Source organism: Amborella trichopoda, chromosome 13 (genome assembly GCF_054954075.1).
Source record: "Amborella trichopoda isolate Santa Cruz 75 chromosome 13, AtrichopodaSantaCruz75HAP2 v2.0, whole genome shotgun sequence".
Lineage (NCBI taxonomy): Eukaryota > Viridiplantae > Streptophyta > Magnoliopsida > Amborellales > Amborellaceae > Amborella > Amborella trichopoda.
In genome coordinates, this window is record NC_142348.1 from 48715034 (window position 1) to 48733077 (window position 18044).

At 33.1% G+C, this 18044-nt stretch overlaps 1 protein-coding gene across 1 annotated transcript; it reads right to left on the reverse strand.

The window, feature by feature from the left end:
* Positions 1–4498: 4498 nt before the first annotated feature.
* MEE14 (maternal effect embryo arrest 14) lies at positions 4499–8231 on the reverse strand. Its single transcript, XM_006856171.4, has 3 exons — positions 7830–8231; positions 5238–5311; positions 4499–5116 (listed from the first exon to the last, which is right to left on the reverse strand). The coding sequence occupies exons 1-3, from the start codon at positions 8029–8031 to the stop codon at positions 4802–4804; spliced, it is 591 nt and encodes a 196-aa protein (XP_006856233.1). The 5' UTR covers positions 8032–8231; the 3' UTR covers positions 4499–4801.
* Positions 8232–18044: the final 9813 nt, after the last annotated feature.

An 18044-nucleotide genomic window follows, 5' to 3' on the forward strand; every position in this document is an offset into this window, starting at 1 on the left:
TTTAGTTTTAAATTTCATTGTTGTTATTCGAAACTGATTTTAGAGCCATCATAGAGATTTCCATCGTTGAAAGTACTTTATGGACAAAGATTTTAGGTGAGGCTTTATTTGGTTTTCATAAAACCTAGGCCTTATAAGAACCTCATGCTAAATTTTTTGGGCAAATCGGTGAGCTTTATATTTTTCAAATAAGCATAATATGTGCTTTAGAGAGTGCATACTCACATGGAAGCATATACTATGCATCTATTCCCTATTCCCTTGCGCAGAAGACCTGCTTATGAGGATTTTTTCCAATCTAACTGCATTCTTTTTCAAAGATAAATGTTGAATTTTAAATTTTCTAACACTTTCATCTCACCCTCGAAATAATTGAAGGGTATGTGTTCAACCCTGAAACATTCGTTTTTGGAAATGTATATAACAATACCATTTACATTTGATACAAGAAGGTCACAATCATTATTGATTATTGGATGTGAAATTGAGTGGTTGAGGATATCTCATTAATTGACCACAAAGTCCATAATAAAATTTTTCGAATGTTGTGATTGCTTCAATCTATTGGATTTCCTAAAAGTGATTGTGACATCTATGTATCAAAAATAAATGGTCTCTAAATATTCAACTTAACCTTTTTCAAGTGTATAAAAATTGCTATTTGATTTTTTTTAATTTTTTTCAAGGGGTAGTCCATGGGTTGAAATACTTACCGCTCGTAGCTTTCTATCTCTTGGTATGCCCTTGTTTTAATTTGAATGTCACATATCCACAGCTTTAAAAAATTATATGAATACCTCAATAATGTAATTAAATGTGGAAATCAGTTCCATTCTTGAATCCATTATCGAGTATAGAAAATTACCTTGGAAACATCAACTGGGGCATTATTTGTGCTTGAAATTTGTATAGAATTCTCTTCACCTTCAAACATGAATTGCTGATTCTCTCCATGTTTTTCCACAGCTTTCTTAAACCTGTTACTCAACATTGCCTCTCCGAGAACTCGAAGAGGGCCCATCTGAACACCATGTTCAAGAAAGCCTGTGGAAAGCATGAATAGATCAAATCTTTCATTCTTCCAAACTTCCTAAAAGAAAAATTCGACTCTCAAAGACAGATCCAAATTTCATCAGCATTTAGTTAAGGATAGGGAGAGACAAATTTCATCAGCATTTAGTTAAGGATAGGGAGAGACAGAGAGCGAGGGGAAGGAGTGGGGTATGGGCATCAGTCCTTAATGGGGTGGATGCCTCAATGTGACGTCCAATCGTCCATTTCCACTATTAACATATCATGGAGAGAGAGAAAGGGAGAGATGGGAATGATGACAATGAAAGAGGGCATGCTAGTCCATTTATACAGGTAGAGGGTAGCCATAACCACCAGCATATAAGACCCGGTCTATCAACCCACTTATTCCCCTAATTTTGGCAACTCCCACGAACCTAGCCACAACTTTTCTAGACTTCTGGAGGGAGCGGGTCCTAAGTTGAGCTAGTATAGCGCTCTCCAACTGGAACATACTCTGTATTTAATCTTTAGAGCAAAAGATGTAGATAATTTTTTAGCATGAGATTTAACCAAGAAAAAAGCTTATATAAGGTGTCAAGCTTATATTGTATTAGTAAGATGCACCTAAAAAATCCATTAGAGAAGGTTGTTTCTATACTGTAAAACACTCAAATCGATCATCTTGACCTCGAGATTCATGGATATGAAAAAAAGGGATTTCTAGTCTTAAAAGTAGTTCATCTTCTAACACATTATCTGGACCGTTCATTTTCAATATTTTAATATGGTTATAGATATGCTTGATTGTCATCATTTCTAGAACTTTAGATTTCATAATTGGGGGGCAACGATAGATTTTATATCATCGCAAAGCTTTGCAGGCAGGTACAATTTCAGCATAGTTTTGAAAGCTTTGCAGGCAGCTACAATTTCAGCATAGTTTTGAAGTGCACCTTATTGCAACAATTTAAGGTTGACACCTTTTGTTTTTGTTTTTTTTTTTTTTAAGAGAGAGCTTGTACTCGTGTGATTCCAAAATACAAACGTTTAATAGTACAAAGCTCAATATTCAATTGATTTTGGCAAAAGCAAAAAAAAACAAAAAAAAAAAGAGAAATTATCGTAAATATATTTTAATTTAAGTTTAATTGAAAAAAAAAACCCCCAAACTTTCATTTATCTCATCTGTACCTTTTGTCTTCATTTTTATCTTTTTTTTTTTTTTTTTTACCAAAATGACGTTCACGGTAATCTTACTACCGTAATACATATCATTTTGTACGGTATTTAAAATACCGTAGTAACTTCAAATAATGTTAAGGTATTTAATATCATTTTATACGGTATTTAAAATACCGTAGTAACTTCAAATAATATTACAGTAGTTTGAGTGCCGTAAAACTCTGGTCATACCGTGAAACCAATTATGTACTTTAAGTACCGTAAAAACTTACGTACTTTGAGTACCGTAAAAACTAAAACCCATTATACGGCATTTTAAATACTGTAAAAACTAACCCATCTTATACGGTACTTAAAATGCTGTAAATCATTTTCTCATCCTGATTATATTTGTCACTTTCATCTCTATTTATCTCTTCTTTCTCTCTAATTCTTTTTAATATTTATCTTTTCTTTTTCTCTCTAATTCTTTTTTATCTATTCTCTCACTGCAATCTCATCATCGTTTCCTTAGATCATGTCCTCTGTTTTGCATAGCCGAAGTTAGTGTTTGATTACTCTCTTTACGGAAATGATGATGAGATTGTAGAGAGAGAAAGAATAGATAAAAAAAAATTAGAGGGAAAAAGAAGAGATAAATATTAAAAATAATAGAAATGATTATATAGAACCCTCCTCAGGTAGGACTCCAAAGGATCACCATTAAATTTGATACGGATCTATAGAAAAGTCAAGTCCCATACCTGTGACAACTTTTCTAAAGATTCGTGTCAACTTTAATGGTGATCCTTTGGGGTCCTACACATATGGGTGGGAAAGAGTCCTATAGGATCATTACTCTAAAAATAATTAGAGAGAGAAAGAATAAATAAACATAAAAAAGAATTAGAGATGAAAGAGATAAACATAATGAGAAAAAGGTTTATCGCATTTTAATTGCCCTATAACATGTGTTAGTATTTACAATACTTAAAATGCCGTATAAAGGTTAATGTAAGTTTACAATACTTAAAGTATCGTATAAAATACCCTCAGTATTACGGTACTCAAAATACCGTATAAAATTCTCTAAGTATTATAGTACTTTATAACATACACTAACTATTACGGTAATCCCCGTGAAAGTCATTTTGGTAAAAAAAAAAAAAATATGCAAACAAAAAAAACAAAAGTAGTGGGTTTTTTTTTCAATTAAGCTTAAATTAAGATATATTTACGATAATTTCTCAAAAAAAATGGAGATTAATGCTGGACAAACGTTTCTAATGTTCATTCATAATAATGTGCTAACTTTAGTAAGAAATGCTCAAGTAGTATTTGTACATATTTGTTGCTCATAAGGGTGAGGGTTAAAAACCCTCTATAATCCTGGCCTTTTTTGTTTTGTTTTTGTGTTTTTTTTGTTTCTCTCATAAAAAAAAAGAAAGAGAGAAATTGAGAAGACAATTTGAACCCAAAACCTCATACAAAGAATACTTTAAGAGTGCATGATCTACCCAACCCACCCCAAATATTTTATTAAGACAAGTTGAAAGCTAATTACGTATCTATTGTTATGATGCTTTTTTACTTTTTTTAAAATAAAAAGAGCATCAGATTCGAATCTAAGACGTATCACGCAAAAGCACCCCTAAGAGGGGGGAACCTGACTAACACAACATCCAATGCTTAGTGGCATAAACGAGTAAGATATTTTATAGGGAAAAGTTTATATAGCGCCGAGGCTCAAAACAATCAAATTTGAACTTACCTCAAAAATTTCACTAAAAGAAGTTATTTTTTATGTTCAAATAGCTTCAAATTGATCATTTTGACAGCAAGACGTATGGACAAGATAAAAAATGGATTTCCAATTTTGAAAATAGCATATTTTGTAATGCATTTTTTGACCGTCAATTTTCAAGACTTTCAAGTTCTCATAAATCTATCGATCCACACTATTTTTGAAGCTTTAAACTTTATAAATATATATTTTAAAGCTATCACAAAAATTTTCAATATTGAAACCACTAGTTGAAAGTAGGCTCTAATTTGATTGTTTAGAGCCTAAGCTCTATACAAACTGCACCTATATATTATATATACATTAATTTATATATTGATTTCGTTTGTTTCAACTGGAACTCTACTCATGCAAGTTACTCAATCTGAGTATCTCGGCCCGGCAAAGTGCCGAGTACATTGGCCGAGTCGATTTTTTGACCACTGCTCTAAACTTACTCGTAACAGTACTCTCCATTCATAACAGTTATAAAATTGCCTAAAGTGAAAATGCCATGGTTGGTCTGACACACCCTTAACATTATAAAGTAACAAGAGAGACCAGCTGGCATATATTAGAACAATCCCCAACACAGACATCTGAGAGATCTGTACCTTCTCAAACGAAAACTATAATAATACAAGATGATATACAGTCGAAAGATATTCCAATACATTTTAATAAACCATTACAAAGTAAAGACTGACTACAACTCAAAGACTGACCAAGTCCCTGGTGAAAAATCATCACAAAACTAAGGAGGAAACAGAGAATATGTTATCAGAAACCACCAAAGAAACAACCCAGATATTCATAGTGAGAGAGAGAGGAAGAGAGAGTCAATCAATCGGTTTCATGGTCAGGGAGGTGGGAGTACCAAGCGGGGGACCTGCCCTTGCTTCTGAGAAGTCTGGTGAATGGAGAATCCGGCATGAGAGCCCTCTCTTCCTCTTCTAACTCTTCTTTTGTCTTGGGCAAGCCATCAGGAACTGGAAATGGCCTCTCTGTTAACTGCTGCTCACTGGGTGGGGGCTTTTCTAAGACTTTCTCTTTCGTCTTCTTGATCATGGACGCCACCGCATGCAACAAGCTTATCAAGGATTTTACTCCATCAGTTTGGCGAATCAACGACTCTACTTGCTCTCTTGGGGTCTCTGCCTGTGTGCACAGAAAGACCAATGAATGAGTAGAGGAAGCCTTACAAAAGCGCAGAGTAAAATGATAATCTCTCTCTCACACACACATACATACAGTAAAATGGGGGGAGGGAGAGTGTTACCTCGAGCTCCTTAAGTTCAAAGTAAGCTCTCCAACAGCCGTAAGATTCGTCTCCATCAACCGTTGAGCAGTAATCTGCAACAAAAAAAATTAAAGTAGATTGCCAACAAAATAACTCCATGGTATTTGAAATGAGGGTATCTTATATCATTGCAATTTGGAGCTTCTTGATATATTTGGATTGATCATTTTCCAACTCTTAAAAAACAGAGTAAGAGACAGAATGGAATAACAAATGAGCAGAAGGACACAAAAGCAATCGAAGGAAAAAGAAATTCTTCACCTTTATTAGATAACAGAAAAGTTTCTCCAAGGTCCCATGCCATCCCCTTCTAAAAATCCTTCTTAGGATTTAATATATGAAACACATATTAAATCATTCTGGATCTATTTTCGCTTCGGATTTATGATTTTGCAGCTTAAGAAATGGTTCAGATTTGATGATTTGATAAGGATCAAAATAAACAGTGATGAACTGTCCAAAAAAAAAGTCTAAAACAGTCAATTTTATGGTTCAATATTTTTTTTTCAGATTCATGCTCATGGTGGTAAAGATTATCGACCTATGAAATTTTAGTCCGGAATCCATCTCTCAAGTTGAATTTCTCGAAGGAGACTGCATTTGAAGAAGTACTTAAGAGGCCCATTTTGATAAGGGTGTGGTTTGTATAAGGCCGAGGCACTAAGCAATCCAAGTAAGGCGCACCTTCAAATAGTATTATGTTGTTTCAATACTGGAAATCTTTGTTATGGCCTAAAAATTTTTTTTCATCTCTAATTATAAAATTTTAAACTTCAAAAGTAGTGTAGATCGAGATGATCAATTTGAGGATTTTTGTGCTTCAAAATAACTTCTTAATTTTGAGATGCGCCCTAAATTGATTGTTTAGAGCCTCGGCCTTATATAAACTTTTTCCTTTTGATAATAAAGGAAAAAGTATAAATAAGATGATATTCAAATCCCTCTTAAAAAAACATTCATCTTAGACATGGATCTAGAATCTGAGACACACCCTAAGTCACTATATATGCATTCTTGTGAACAATATACAGCAGAGTTCTGGAGATTTGTGGTGGTCTCCACTGCGTGGGAGCGTGTTTCTACTACATCTTTGTGATTTTGCAGCACAAGAACTGGAGCAGATTTGATGATATGTAGAGAATTCAAAAAGAACCAGAACAATCCATGCTTAAAATCGTCTAAGTAAGATTTAAAAGGCGCAATGATCATCTCAAAAGGACGGTATATTCTCAAGCCAAAAGACATTGTACTCCTAGTAAACTCTCCATTTACTCCTCCTGGTAAAACCTCAGGATATAACCTCCTAACTTCCATAAAAAAAAATTTCTCCCTCAGTAAAACCCGACCTAGGATTAATTTTAGGAAAATTGTTCCATGCGGCCGGGATCGCATTTCTACATGGTAAAAAGCATCCATCTTTAAGATTGGATGCAAATCGGCGGTCCATAAAAAAAAAAAACAATTGAACAAATGTCTTTTTAATAGAAATATTATTTTTAATTTTTAAAATTTATTTATGTTTTATATTCATAATCTTCATGTTAGAGATTACATATCCTTAAAAATTAAGCCCAAAAAAATCCATCTCAAAAGTAAATTTTTAAGAGGTGACTCATTTCTACAATAACTCATAGAAACCATGTCTTTGATTTTAGGATCTCAATTTTTGGAGACATAAAATCTTTGACGCATATTAATCTCCATAAAAAAAAATTACTAATTGCACCTTTGGAGGACTTGAAAAAAATTAATAGGTAAAGATTGAATAGAGACTGTTCAATTTTTAGAGGATAAAATCTAAGCGTTAGAAAACTCAAAGTTCTAAGTTATTCTTTTGAAAACAATCACCTGGGAATTATTAGGTATTTCCAAAAATTTCACATTGAAAAAATCCTCCCAGAACTTTGCTCCCGAGGGAGTATAGTATACGGGCTCAAGGAGGATATCTTTGTCATTTAACCAAATTTGGTTTTATTGATATTTTTTAAGGTGCGGTTTGCCCTTTCAATTTGAGGATATTTTGAGCATAAAAAACAACCACTTCTAGTGAAATTTCTGAGATGGGGTCTAATTTTATTGGTTACATGGGCTCTATATAAACTTTCTTCTATTTTTTATTTTTTTGTAGGGTAGTGAAAGGTGCGATAGCCTGCAAATATATTTTATTTTTAATTATAAAATTTAAAGCTTAAAAAATAGTGTAGATCGATTGTATCTATGAAAACTTGAAAATTGATAAAATTTGAAATCTTTTTTTTTTTTATTTCATGTCCATACCTATAGAAGTCGAGATAAGTAAGTTGATGATATTGGGGCATCAAAAAAATTTTGAAGTGGCTCTAATTTGATTGTTTAGAGCCTCGGCTCTGTATAAACTATTTCATGGATAGTCGAACTCGAAAGAAAAGAACAAGGGACAAAAATAGAAATAACAAGTATATAGCGAGACAACAAAAATCTTCTCCCAATTACATAATAAAACCAAGTTATTAGCAAATTTTACAGGAAACTCAGGTTACATATTATAAAAAATTTACAAGAAACTAAGATTTATAAGAAAGAAGAAAAAACCTGCAATGGCATTCTCTGATTTTTGAAGAAAAGAAGGCTCTTTAAGCCCCCTATCGATTCGGCTTCGGCTGAAAGACTCTAGCTTCGGTATTTCGCTTCTCTGATAAACGCACACTGTTACACTCATCTTTCGAGAGTTCTCTGTGAGAGAAGAGAACGGAGGAGAGAGAGGTGGGTTTGAGAGCGTAAGGCACCTGATCATATTCGCAGGAAACAGTTGAAGAGAGATGGAAGGTTTTACAGGAAAGAAAACTTGATGGATTTCTCAGAAATGGATGATATCGGATGAGAGTGGAGGCTTTTTTTAGAGAGAGAAATGAATGATATCGGATAAGAGAGAAGGTTTTCCGAGAGAGAGAGAGAGATTGCAGAAGTAAGATGATGCTTAATTTAGAGAGAGACAGGGAATGTAAAAGCAGAGGCTTAGAATTAAAAAGACCTAGAAAAGGGGATCGGATAAGGATCGAGTCACGTAAGATTAGAATTTGGGAAAAATTAATATGGTACCGACGCTCTAAACAATCAAAATACATCCTACCCCAAAACTTTCAGTAGAAGATGTTGTTTTAATTCTCAAGTATCCTTAAATGGATCATCTCGGTACCAAGATGCATAAAAATAAGAAAAATATGTATTTCAAATATTAAAAATAATATATTTTGTAACATATTTTTTAACCATCAACTTTAAAGATTTTCAAAGTTTCATAGATATGACGATATATATTATTTTTTAAGATTTAAAATTTATAAATAAATATAAAAATATATTTTAAAGCTATTACAAAAATTTTCAATATTAAAATTCCATTTTGCTACACTATTTGACGGTAGGATCTAATTTGATTGTTTAGACCCTAGGCTCCATACAAACTGCACCTTTGGAATATTTATATAAATTCATGACAGATATTGCAGATATTTGTCAACAAGACAGATATTACAGATATATTTTTGGGTCAGCATAAATGTCTACTTCTTTTCTGACTATGACATCAACGTCCTAATAGAAGAAAGCTAAGGACTTTGAACAATAAAAAATGTCAAAGGATGGAAATATATACAATTGGGAGGGAGTGGAACGAAAGGCCCGAAGGTGAGCTTGAGGTATCGAATAGCTCAGCTTTAGATCGATGGCCCTTGTTGAGCTCCAGGGCCGGGCCGGCGGCCTTACTATCGAATGGAGCTTAGTATCAGGCTCAGCTCTTCGCCCTGAGCACTACACTCACGGCTGCGACCAGAAGCTATCGGCCTGAGCTCACGGGCCGGCCCTATCGTAGCGAAGGCTATCTCAAGCTCAAAGGATTGAGGATAATATTATATTAGAATTTCTTTGATTTGATGCATAACATTATATAAGAATTCTAATTTTTATTTTTATTTTTCAGTGTCGATCCTAATTTTGGAGCTAGGACTTGTTATCCATCGAAGATTTTGACGTTGTATATACAATATCTCATATGTGTATAATACTTTTGAATATTCAATCTCAAATAGTTAGGATAAGACTAGGGGGTAATGATGATGATGACGATAATAATACTTTCCAATACTAATTTAGCTCACCATAGTGATTATGACCTCTTTATATTAAAAGTGAATGATCTTTTTATATACTTTTTAATACATAATTATACATGAATTTTTATGAAAATCTAAAACATTATGGTTGTGAGGTCGGCCTAAGACCCCCTTCGGTCAAGTCTCTCCTACATTTCTCTATGTATAAACGTGATTATGTATATGTTTAATTTCATCAATAACAGATAGGAAATTTCATAGGCTTTGTACCCTCTTTTCCATGAGATAATATTACGTGAATCTCCTTCCACCACCACTGCCCTCAATCCACCTATTAAAAATTAGTAGGAGAGAATTGTCTATAAAAAAATCATTTATCTTTTATACATGGAGGTCACAATCATTCTCATTTATTGGATGTTAAATTTGATGGCTTGAGTTGAGTCACAAAGTCCAATAATTTTTTTCTTTTGGAACTTTATGTCTATTCAATTATACTCTTACAACCACCCATTTTGAAATTTAAGAGACAATAATGATGATAACCTCCATCTACAAAAATAAATTATCTCTTTGTAGGCAATCTCTACTAAAATTGTCCACTAATTGTTACTATGATAGAGGATTAAACATCGTTCTTTGATTAAAATTGGTCTAAAGATGGTTGATTTTTAAAATCCATCAAATATCATGAGATTAAAACTCCAATGGTGGGTCTTGGTGTACGTTACACTTTCATATTTGGAATTGGATGGACCGTCTATATATTTCAAATAAACGGCCTTTCTTATATTGAAATTGCTGCCATATAAGCACTATTTTCATTTTCCTAGCTCAACAACCTCAACAACATAATGATTTTCGGTAAAGATTATGAAAAAAATAGATTTCAAACTCTAACAATCATAAATCTTGTAATATAAATATATTATTTCTAAACTTTATATCTCATCGATTTTTTAATTCTATTGCGTTAAAACGAGTTTCCATCTCTATTTAGCAATTACTGTAATTTCAATGAAAGAAGAGGATTCGTGTATTCAGGCGGGGCCCAAAGTCCTGAAGCGAACCAAGGGCCAGAGATTTGAAAGACGGGCGATAAGATATTCGGCGTTACGACGTAGTTTTGATGAATCTTAATAAATATCCCTCAACTCTATAACAATTTCATTCATGCCCTGATGGCTCTGTTTCACAGTTGGTCAAAAACACGGTTTTTAGATGGACCACCAATTCGCATTCATCTCTAAGATGGATGCTTTATACCACTAGACCATATAATGTAGAAATGCGGTCTAGCCCTTATGAAACAATTTATCATTGGGCAATGATTTCATGCGATTGTTGTATAGTAATATGATGTACCAACCTTAAAATACTATTTTATGGTCATTTGTTTGGTCTACATTTTGAAATATACACTCTTTTCATTATAATGAACAATCACATTAAAAAAGGAAAAATTGAAAACGTAATCTAGAAATTATTTTTTTAGCCCAATTAACATAGACCGTTTATTTTTGTGAGATACTTAGATCTAGCTCTTAGAAGGATTTTTTCATTTCCAAATTTTTTGGATGGCTTTATTATCATTAGATGAACAATGTTCAAAAAGACAAAAATAATTTTGAGTTTATAAGGGCTAAGATATTGAAATTCACAAAATAAATGGTGTAGATTCATTTTTGGATGAGAGTCATTTTGACCATATCTAAGGTTCAAATTGAACTCTTTTTTTTTTTTTTTTTTGTGACTGATTATTGAAATGAAGAAAGTGTGTGTGCAAAATTTGGGATCATACAAATACCACAAACATGATTTTCTAGAAGTCTCATTTCATTATATTATGATACAACTGTTGCAGTGGATCATTGCTCTTTATCATTGCTCTTGATCATTCTGTATCCGTTTTAGCTTTTGCGAAATATTTATAGGGAAAACTTTATATAGAGCCGAAGCTCTAAACAATCAAATTAGAGCCTACCTCCAAATTTTTATTAAAAGAGGTTGTTTTGATGCTCAAATATCCTCAAATTGATCATCTTGACATTAAGATCCATGGACATAAGAAAAAAATGGATTTCGAATGTTAAACATATTGTATTTGGAAATACATTTTTGGACCGTTAATTTTCAAGATTTTCAAGTTTTCATGGATCTCTGTACTATTTTTAAAGCTTTAAACTTTATAAATAATGATGTTAAGGCTATCATAAAGATTTATAGTATTGAAATCATATTTTTTGACACTATTTGAAGGTAGGCTCACCCATATTTATATTCTCCCATATGAGTATACTGTCCATATGATCCCTCAAACCTATTTGAAGACCCCAAATTTCGGTTTGTAATCTTTACATGCCATAAACTAATATTAATAAGAAAATTTTCCAAATTGAACTTTCTATGCATTAGAAAGTAATAATGTCTCAAGATTGAACAAAGACCATCTAAGTTTTTAAGACCATTTTAAATTTTTATTTTAAAATAATCATCTAGTAATTCGTATGTAGTTATGAAGATTTAAAATTAAGAAATCTTCAAAGTAGATGCTTTGAATGAGTAAATGCACACTATGCACCTCCAGGAGTATAGTAAATGAACCAGGTTTTTATCCGATATACTAAGCATACAATACGTAGTGGGGCGGAGATAAATTAGGATATTTGTTTCATGCGGGCTGGAACGCATTTGTACATGCGTTCCCCAGGTATAAAGCATATATCTTAAAAGTATATATCTTAAAAGAAAGATGCAAATATGTGGTCCATCAAAAAATAATTGAAACTAACAGTTTAAATGTTTTATTAATATAATTATTATTTATAGCTGTCAAATTTTATTTATTTTTTTTATATTCATGATTTCCATGTTAAAGAGTATATATTCTTTAAAAATTAGAATCAAATTCTATTTCAAAAATAAATTTATAATGGGCCCGCATTTATACACGTGGAGGTTGCATGTAATAAATGTGAACGGCACATGGTACAATAGTTGCATCATATTTCTTTCAATCAATGGTGCAATTCTCTATAGAGTATTGTTTCAAGACTGGACCCCATTTCTACAATTTTAAAGATGAATGCAAATAGGTGATCCATTTAAAAACAAGCGTAATTAATTGTCCAAATGTTTTTTTAATATAATTATTATTTCAAGTTTTTAATTTTAATTTTATTTTATATTTATGATCTCCATGTTAAAGATTATATATTCTCTAAAAATTAAGATCAAATTATTTTTGAAAAATATATTTATTGCCAAGCCCGCATTTCTACAATATGGGGGCTGGCCACATTGAAACCGTGTCCATTCTCTATAAAATCTTAGAAATTTTTTGTGACACTAATAAGAGAAAATATAAATCTTTAACATTATGAAGTCTTTCCTTAATAAAATCTTACACACCTACTTGGAATCGCTTGGTTTGACTTGGAACCGGCAAGTGGTTGATTCAAGTTAGAGAAGCCCATTACCAACCCATTGCCACTTTTTTTACTTTTACCTATTCAAATCGGTGAATTGGGAACCAATGTGGCTAGGGTTGGCAACAAGCCGGGACAACCCTGGCTTAGCACATGAAGGGCCGGCCAATCCTGGCCTAGCACGTGTAGGGCTGACCTTGATCGAGCCGAAGAGGCCCTAACTCAGGATCGATCCTAACCATATCCAAGATGGGTGACGCAGTATAAAATTTATTGGCAAACAACACCAATAAAAATTAACCGCGATTTAGATAGAAATAAAAGAGAATCATGAGAAAAATGAACAAAACGTGCGATTACAAGTATTTCGGCTCAAAATGGTTGTTGGGTGCCACCTGCGGAAGGGGTTTTCAAACTTAATTTTGATGGAAGTTCGCTGCGGAAGGGGTTTTCAAACTTAATTTTGATAGAAGTTCGCTTGGGAACCCGAGTATTGCAGGTTTTGGAGTTGTGGTATTCTCCTTTGCAGGGCCTTTAGGTGAGAAGACGCTAACTTCGCTGAAGTGATGGCACTTTTGTAGAAACGAAAAGCAACCCATGAAAACTAGAAAGAAGAAACAAACACAAAAGAAATAGACAATCAACCACAACGTAATGATATACGTGGTTCGGCAACGTGGCTACGTCCACGGGAGATGAGAACTTATTTACTGACAATGGAGAATAGGGTTACAAAAAGCTTTTTTCCTCATGTCTCTCTGATTACATAGAGATATGCGTTTTTTCCTTTAACCCTAGATAAGCCCCCAATCTCCTTAAACCCTAGATAAACCCCCAATCGCAACAATATATATCGTATTTGAGATAGATGGTATAAATTACCAAAATACCCTTATACGGATATATATTAAGTCCCAGATATATCGAATCCCATATACGGATATATCCGAATTTTTCCTCGAGTGCGGGTACGGATATATCCGAATTTGTAGGTTCTCACTGTATAGTTGAAGGAGATTCGCTTAATGTAGTGTAATAGGATCCAAAGACCATCGTGGGAGTATCGCTCGATTATTCTACAAATTTGAGACCTGTCCATGTCTTTTTCCTATTCTTTTATTCATGTCTTTTGTAAGGCATCTTTTTTTCTATTATTTTATTCATGACTTTCGTGAGGCCAATGTTATGGCAGATTGTCTTGCAAAATGTGGCTCTGCTTTACCAGAGACTATGGTCTCAAACTCTGTAATCTCTTTTAACTCTTGATTAATAATAACTCTGAACATCTATAAAAAAAAAAAAAAGTATTTTGACTCGGACCAAACTCAAGAAAATAAACAACTACAAATGGTCTCTCTCTCCAAATAAAACTTTCTTTATTCCATCAAATTCCCATCACCCTCATTACATGGTGAGTGCCTTTTCTTATACACGTAAATCACCTCCTCACCTGATTCTCAAAAGATAAACCCCTAATATATCTCTCTACTAAAAACAAAAAAGAATAACTAATCAAAATAAATCTATCTCTAGACTCTTTCCGTATTCTTCTATAAAAGATAATGACAACTCCTTATTTCATCCTTTTCACGTACATTACTCATTATTTTCCCTAATTTCAACCTAACACAAAAAAATAACACTCATTTTAAAATAAAAAACAAAATATATTTCTTAAAAACTAAAGATAAACACAACTACTCTTACTTCCTCGGATAACCACGTCACCCCAGTGATACATCTTTTCCTAATAAAACAAATCTACCAATTAAAACGTGAAGGCTAATCTCAAATCACCCACATACGACTAACCCATATCCAAAAGCTACACGTCTCTATTTAGTTTTTTTTTCCCTGAACCATTCGGTTTTAGATCTAAAAAATATGCACTTTTTGGAGCTTCAATTATAGATCTAAAGCAAAATTTTGTTTGGGGTACGCTTTGAGTCCTAACTTCTTCAAAAACATTGGCATGTCAATTGACCCCCACACCAAACTGTTTTCCTTTATTAGACCACGATTGAGGGAAAATGCTCCATAATCATATGGAGAAATGAAAAAACGTAGTCCCTCAAATCACCACCCTTCGTTGAACTGATGGATGATGATGACATAGCTTGTTATGATTTTCTGGTTGGCTGTTAGATTATAACATACTTTCCCCACATACTTTTCGGTATTTGTCGAAGTATGATAATCTTTTGCCCTTTTTGGTGCAACACAAGTGAATTAATAAACAAATAAATAGTTTTTGAGTATGTATATTATGCACCCACAGGAACATATTATGCATCTACTCCCTCATGCCGAACACCTATTTAACAATATTATTTTAGTCAAATTTTAGGAACTACGTAAAAACTGCTAAATGATTATTATCAAAAGAAAACAATTTGAATTTTGAGCTTTCGAACACTTAGATCTAGGTCTTCTCTATTATATCTTGACGCCTTTTTATTTTTAGTACATTGAGGGTTTATTTTATAATTTTTTTTTATTGAGATTAGTTTACGAGGTGCAGATATTACACGCCCAAAATTTAAGATCTATAAAACATTACTGCATTCGAGCATGTGTTATACCCACGGGAGTAAATGAATAGTAGGCTCCTGCATGATTAGTAACTTGGTTGGCATAGTTTTTTCTTGGTCTATTGTCTACTATAATAATAAGTTATTTGTGTTGCCAACTTTGAGTACCAGATATGGGGGTCGCAACGGGTCGGGTCCGGCTGGATACGGACCCAGACCCGAATATAATCAGGTCCATATTTTGGACCCGAACTCGACCCATTGGGTCCAAAAGTTGGATCCATACCCGTTTTCGTCGGATGGTCTGGTCAAGTCTATTGCCACCCACATTATGAGTTTTTTTTTTTTTTTTTGCCATTTCTTTACCATCATATACCCAAATTATTCGCAATAAGGTCACAATCACCCGTCATTAAATATCAAGCCCCGTCTTAATTATTGTTTAATAGCTAAAGATGATTATGAGTTCTTATTATATGCGATCCTTAATACACCCAAACAAATAGGGCATGAAGTATTTTATCTCTAACAGTTTACGAGTACGGGATGGGTCCAATTGGACCCGGACCCAACCTCCTGGGTCCAAATATTGAACCCACACCTGGACCCATGTCAGGTATACTTGATGGGTCTTGGGTCGGATATGGTCCCATTTCCACCCCTAATCAGATATCATGATTTTGGAAAATGCATGGTTCTCATGTATCAATAATTTAGTGTGCTAAAGAAAAGTTTACATAGAGCCAAGGATCTAAACAATAAAATTAGAGCCGGGCCTCACAATTTTCACTAGAAGAGGTTGTTATGTTGTCCAAATATCTTTAAATTGATCATCTTGACATCAAGATGCATGTACATGAGAAAAAAAAATAGATTTCAAGTTATAGAAATCGTGCATCTTGTAGCGTGTTTTTTTACTGTCAATTTTCAAGATTTTCAAGTTGTGATAAATCTGCTTGATCTACACTTTTTTTGAAGCTTTAAATTTTATAATTAAAAATAAAAATATATTTTAAGACTATCACAAAGTTTTCCAGCATTGAAACTACTTTTTTAAATACTATTTGAAGATAGGCTCCAATTTGATTCTTTAGAGCCTTGGCTCTACGCAAACCAAACCGCACCCTTTATATAAAGTTAAAGTCGTTGTCTCCATCATTCCCCTCAAAAGATAGCACATGGCTGCATCTTTTGTAAAGCGGAGCGTTTGTTTTGGGTAGATTAGGGTAGATCAGTTTTAGAAAGGCCAGGTTGGTATAAGGTTGGTATAAGGTATCAACCTTATACTATTGAAGTAAGGCGTATCTCAAAATTATGCTGAAAATGTAGTTTCGGTACCGCAAAGCCCTTGCGATGATAATATATTGTTGGCCCCCAATTATGAAATTTAAAACTCTAGAAATGATGATAATCAAGTATATCTATATACATTTGAAAATCTTGAAAATGGATGATCCAGATAATGTATTAGAAGATGAACTATTTTTAAGACTAAAAATCCATTTTTTTTCATGTCTTTAAACCTCGAGGTCGAGATGATCGATTTTAAGGTTTTTCAGCATAAAACAACCTTCTCTAGTCGATTTTTTAAGTGCGCCTTAGCCTATGCTATAACGACGACACTTTATATAAACTTTTTTATTTTTAAAAATAGTTAGTGGTTTTCGAATACATTGGTGGGAATTAAAAGTGGTAGTATCACCACGACCCATTCCCTCAAAGCCGAGCTTAAATTCATGGAAATAGCAATTTGAGTATATGACCCCTTTCAATGTGATCATCTCAACCTCAACATTAGTCAACATGAAAAATATAATAAAAGCTCGAACATTAAAATGTTGTATATTGTAACATAGCGAAAACATTAATTACCCGGGCATACGCTGTTTACTTACTCCCTCGTGTAAATCTCAAACAAGAAATATTTTTAGGACCCTTAATTTTAAGGATGTAACCTCTTGCACGGTGACTAACCTCCAAAACAAATAAAAATACGAATATGAATATCTCATGTACTGAAGAAAATAATATCCCAATAATAAATATCAATTTTTTAGAGGGCAGGATCTAAGTATTGAAAAACTTCAAATCTTTTTTTTATTTGAAAATAATCATTTAATGATTTTTATGGTGGATCACAAAATCCAAATAAAAAAATTCCCCCAAGTATGCTCATGGAAGAACGTGCATGACTTACAATATATTATTTGAACCGTCCATTCCTACTATTTGATGATTCAAATTTCATAGGATGGATAGATTTTTAGATTCCGATAGTTAAGGAGAAGCTTTACAATATAATAGTGCCGCGGCCTTACGTACAATATAATAGTGCCGCGGCCTTACGTAAAGGCACCTTTTTATTTCATTCCGCTTAAATAAAGCCTCACCTCATGACTCTTTGAAAATCACAATTGAAGTACTGAAAAACATTTACATCTGATCATCTCGACTTGAAATTAAGGTTGTGAGAAAATTTTAGGATTTTAAGCTTTAAAAATAGGAAAAAGTTCATATAAGGTTGCAACCTTAATATGTAGAATTAAAGATGCACCTTAAAAATTTATTGAAAAAGGTTGTTTTAATGTTGAAAAAAAACCTCTAATTGTTCATCTAGACATCAAGATGTATGAATAAGAAAAAAAAAAAGAATTTGAGTCCCATAAATAGTGGATGCAGCATATTATCTAGACCGTCTATTTTCAACAATTTTATATGTTCATAGATCTACTTGAT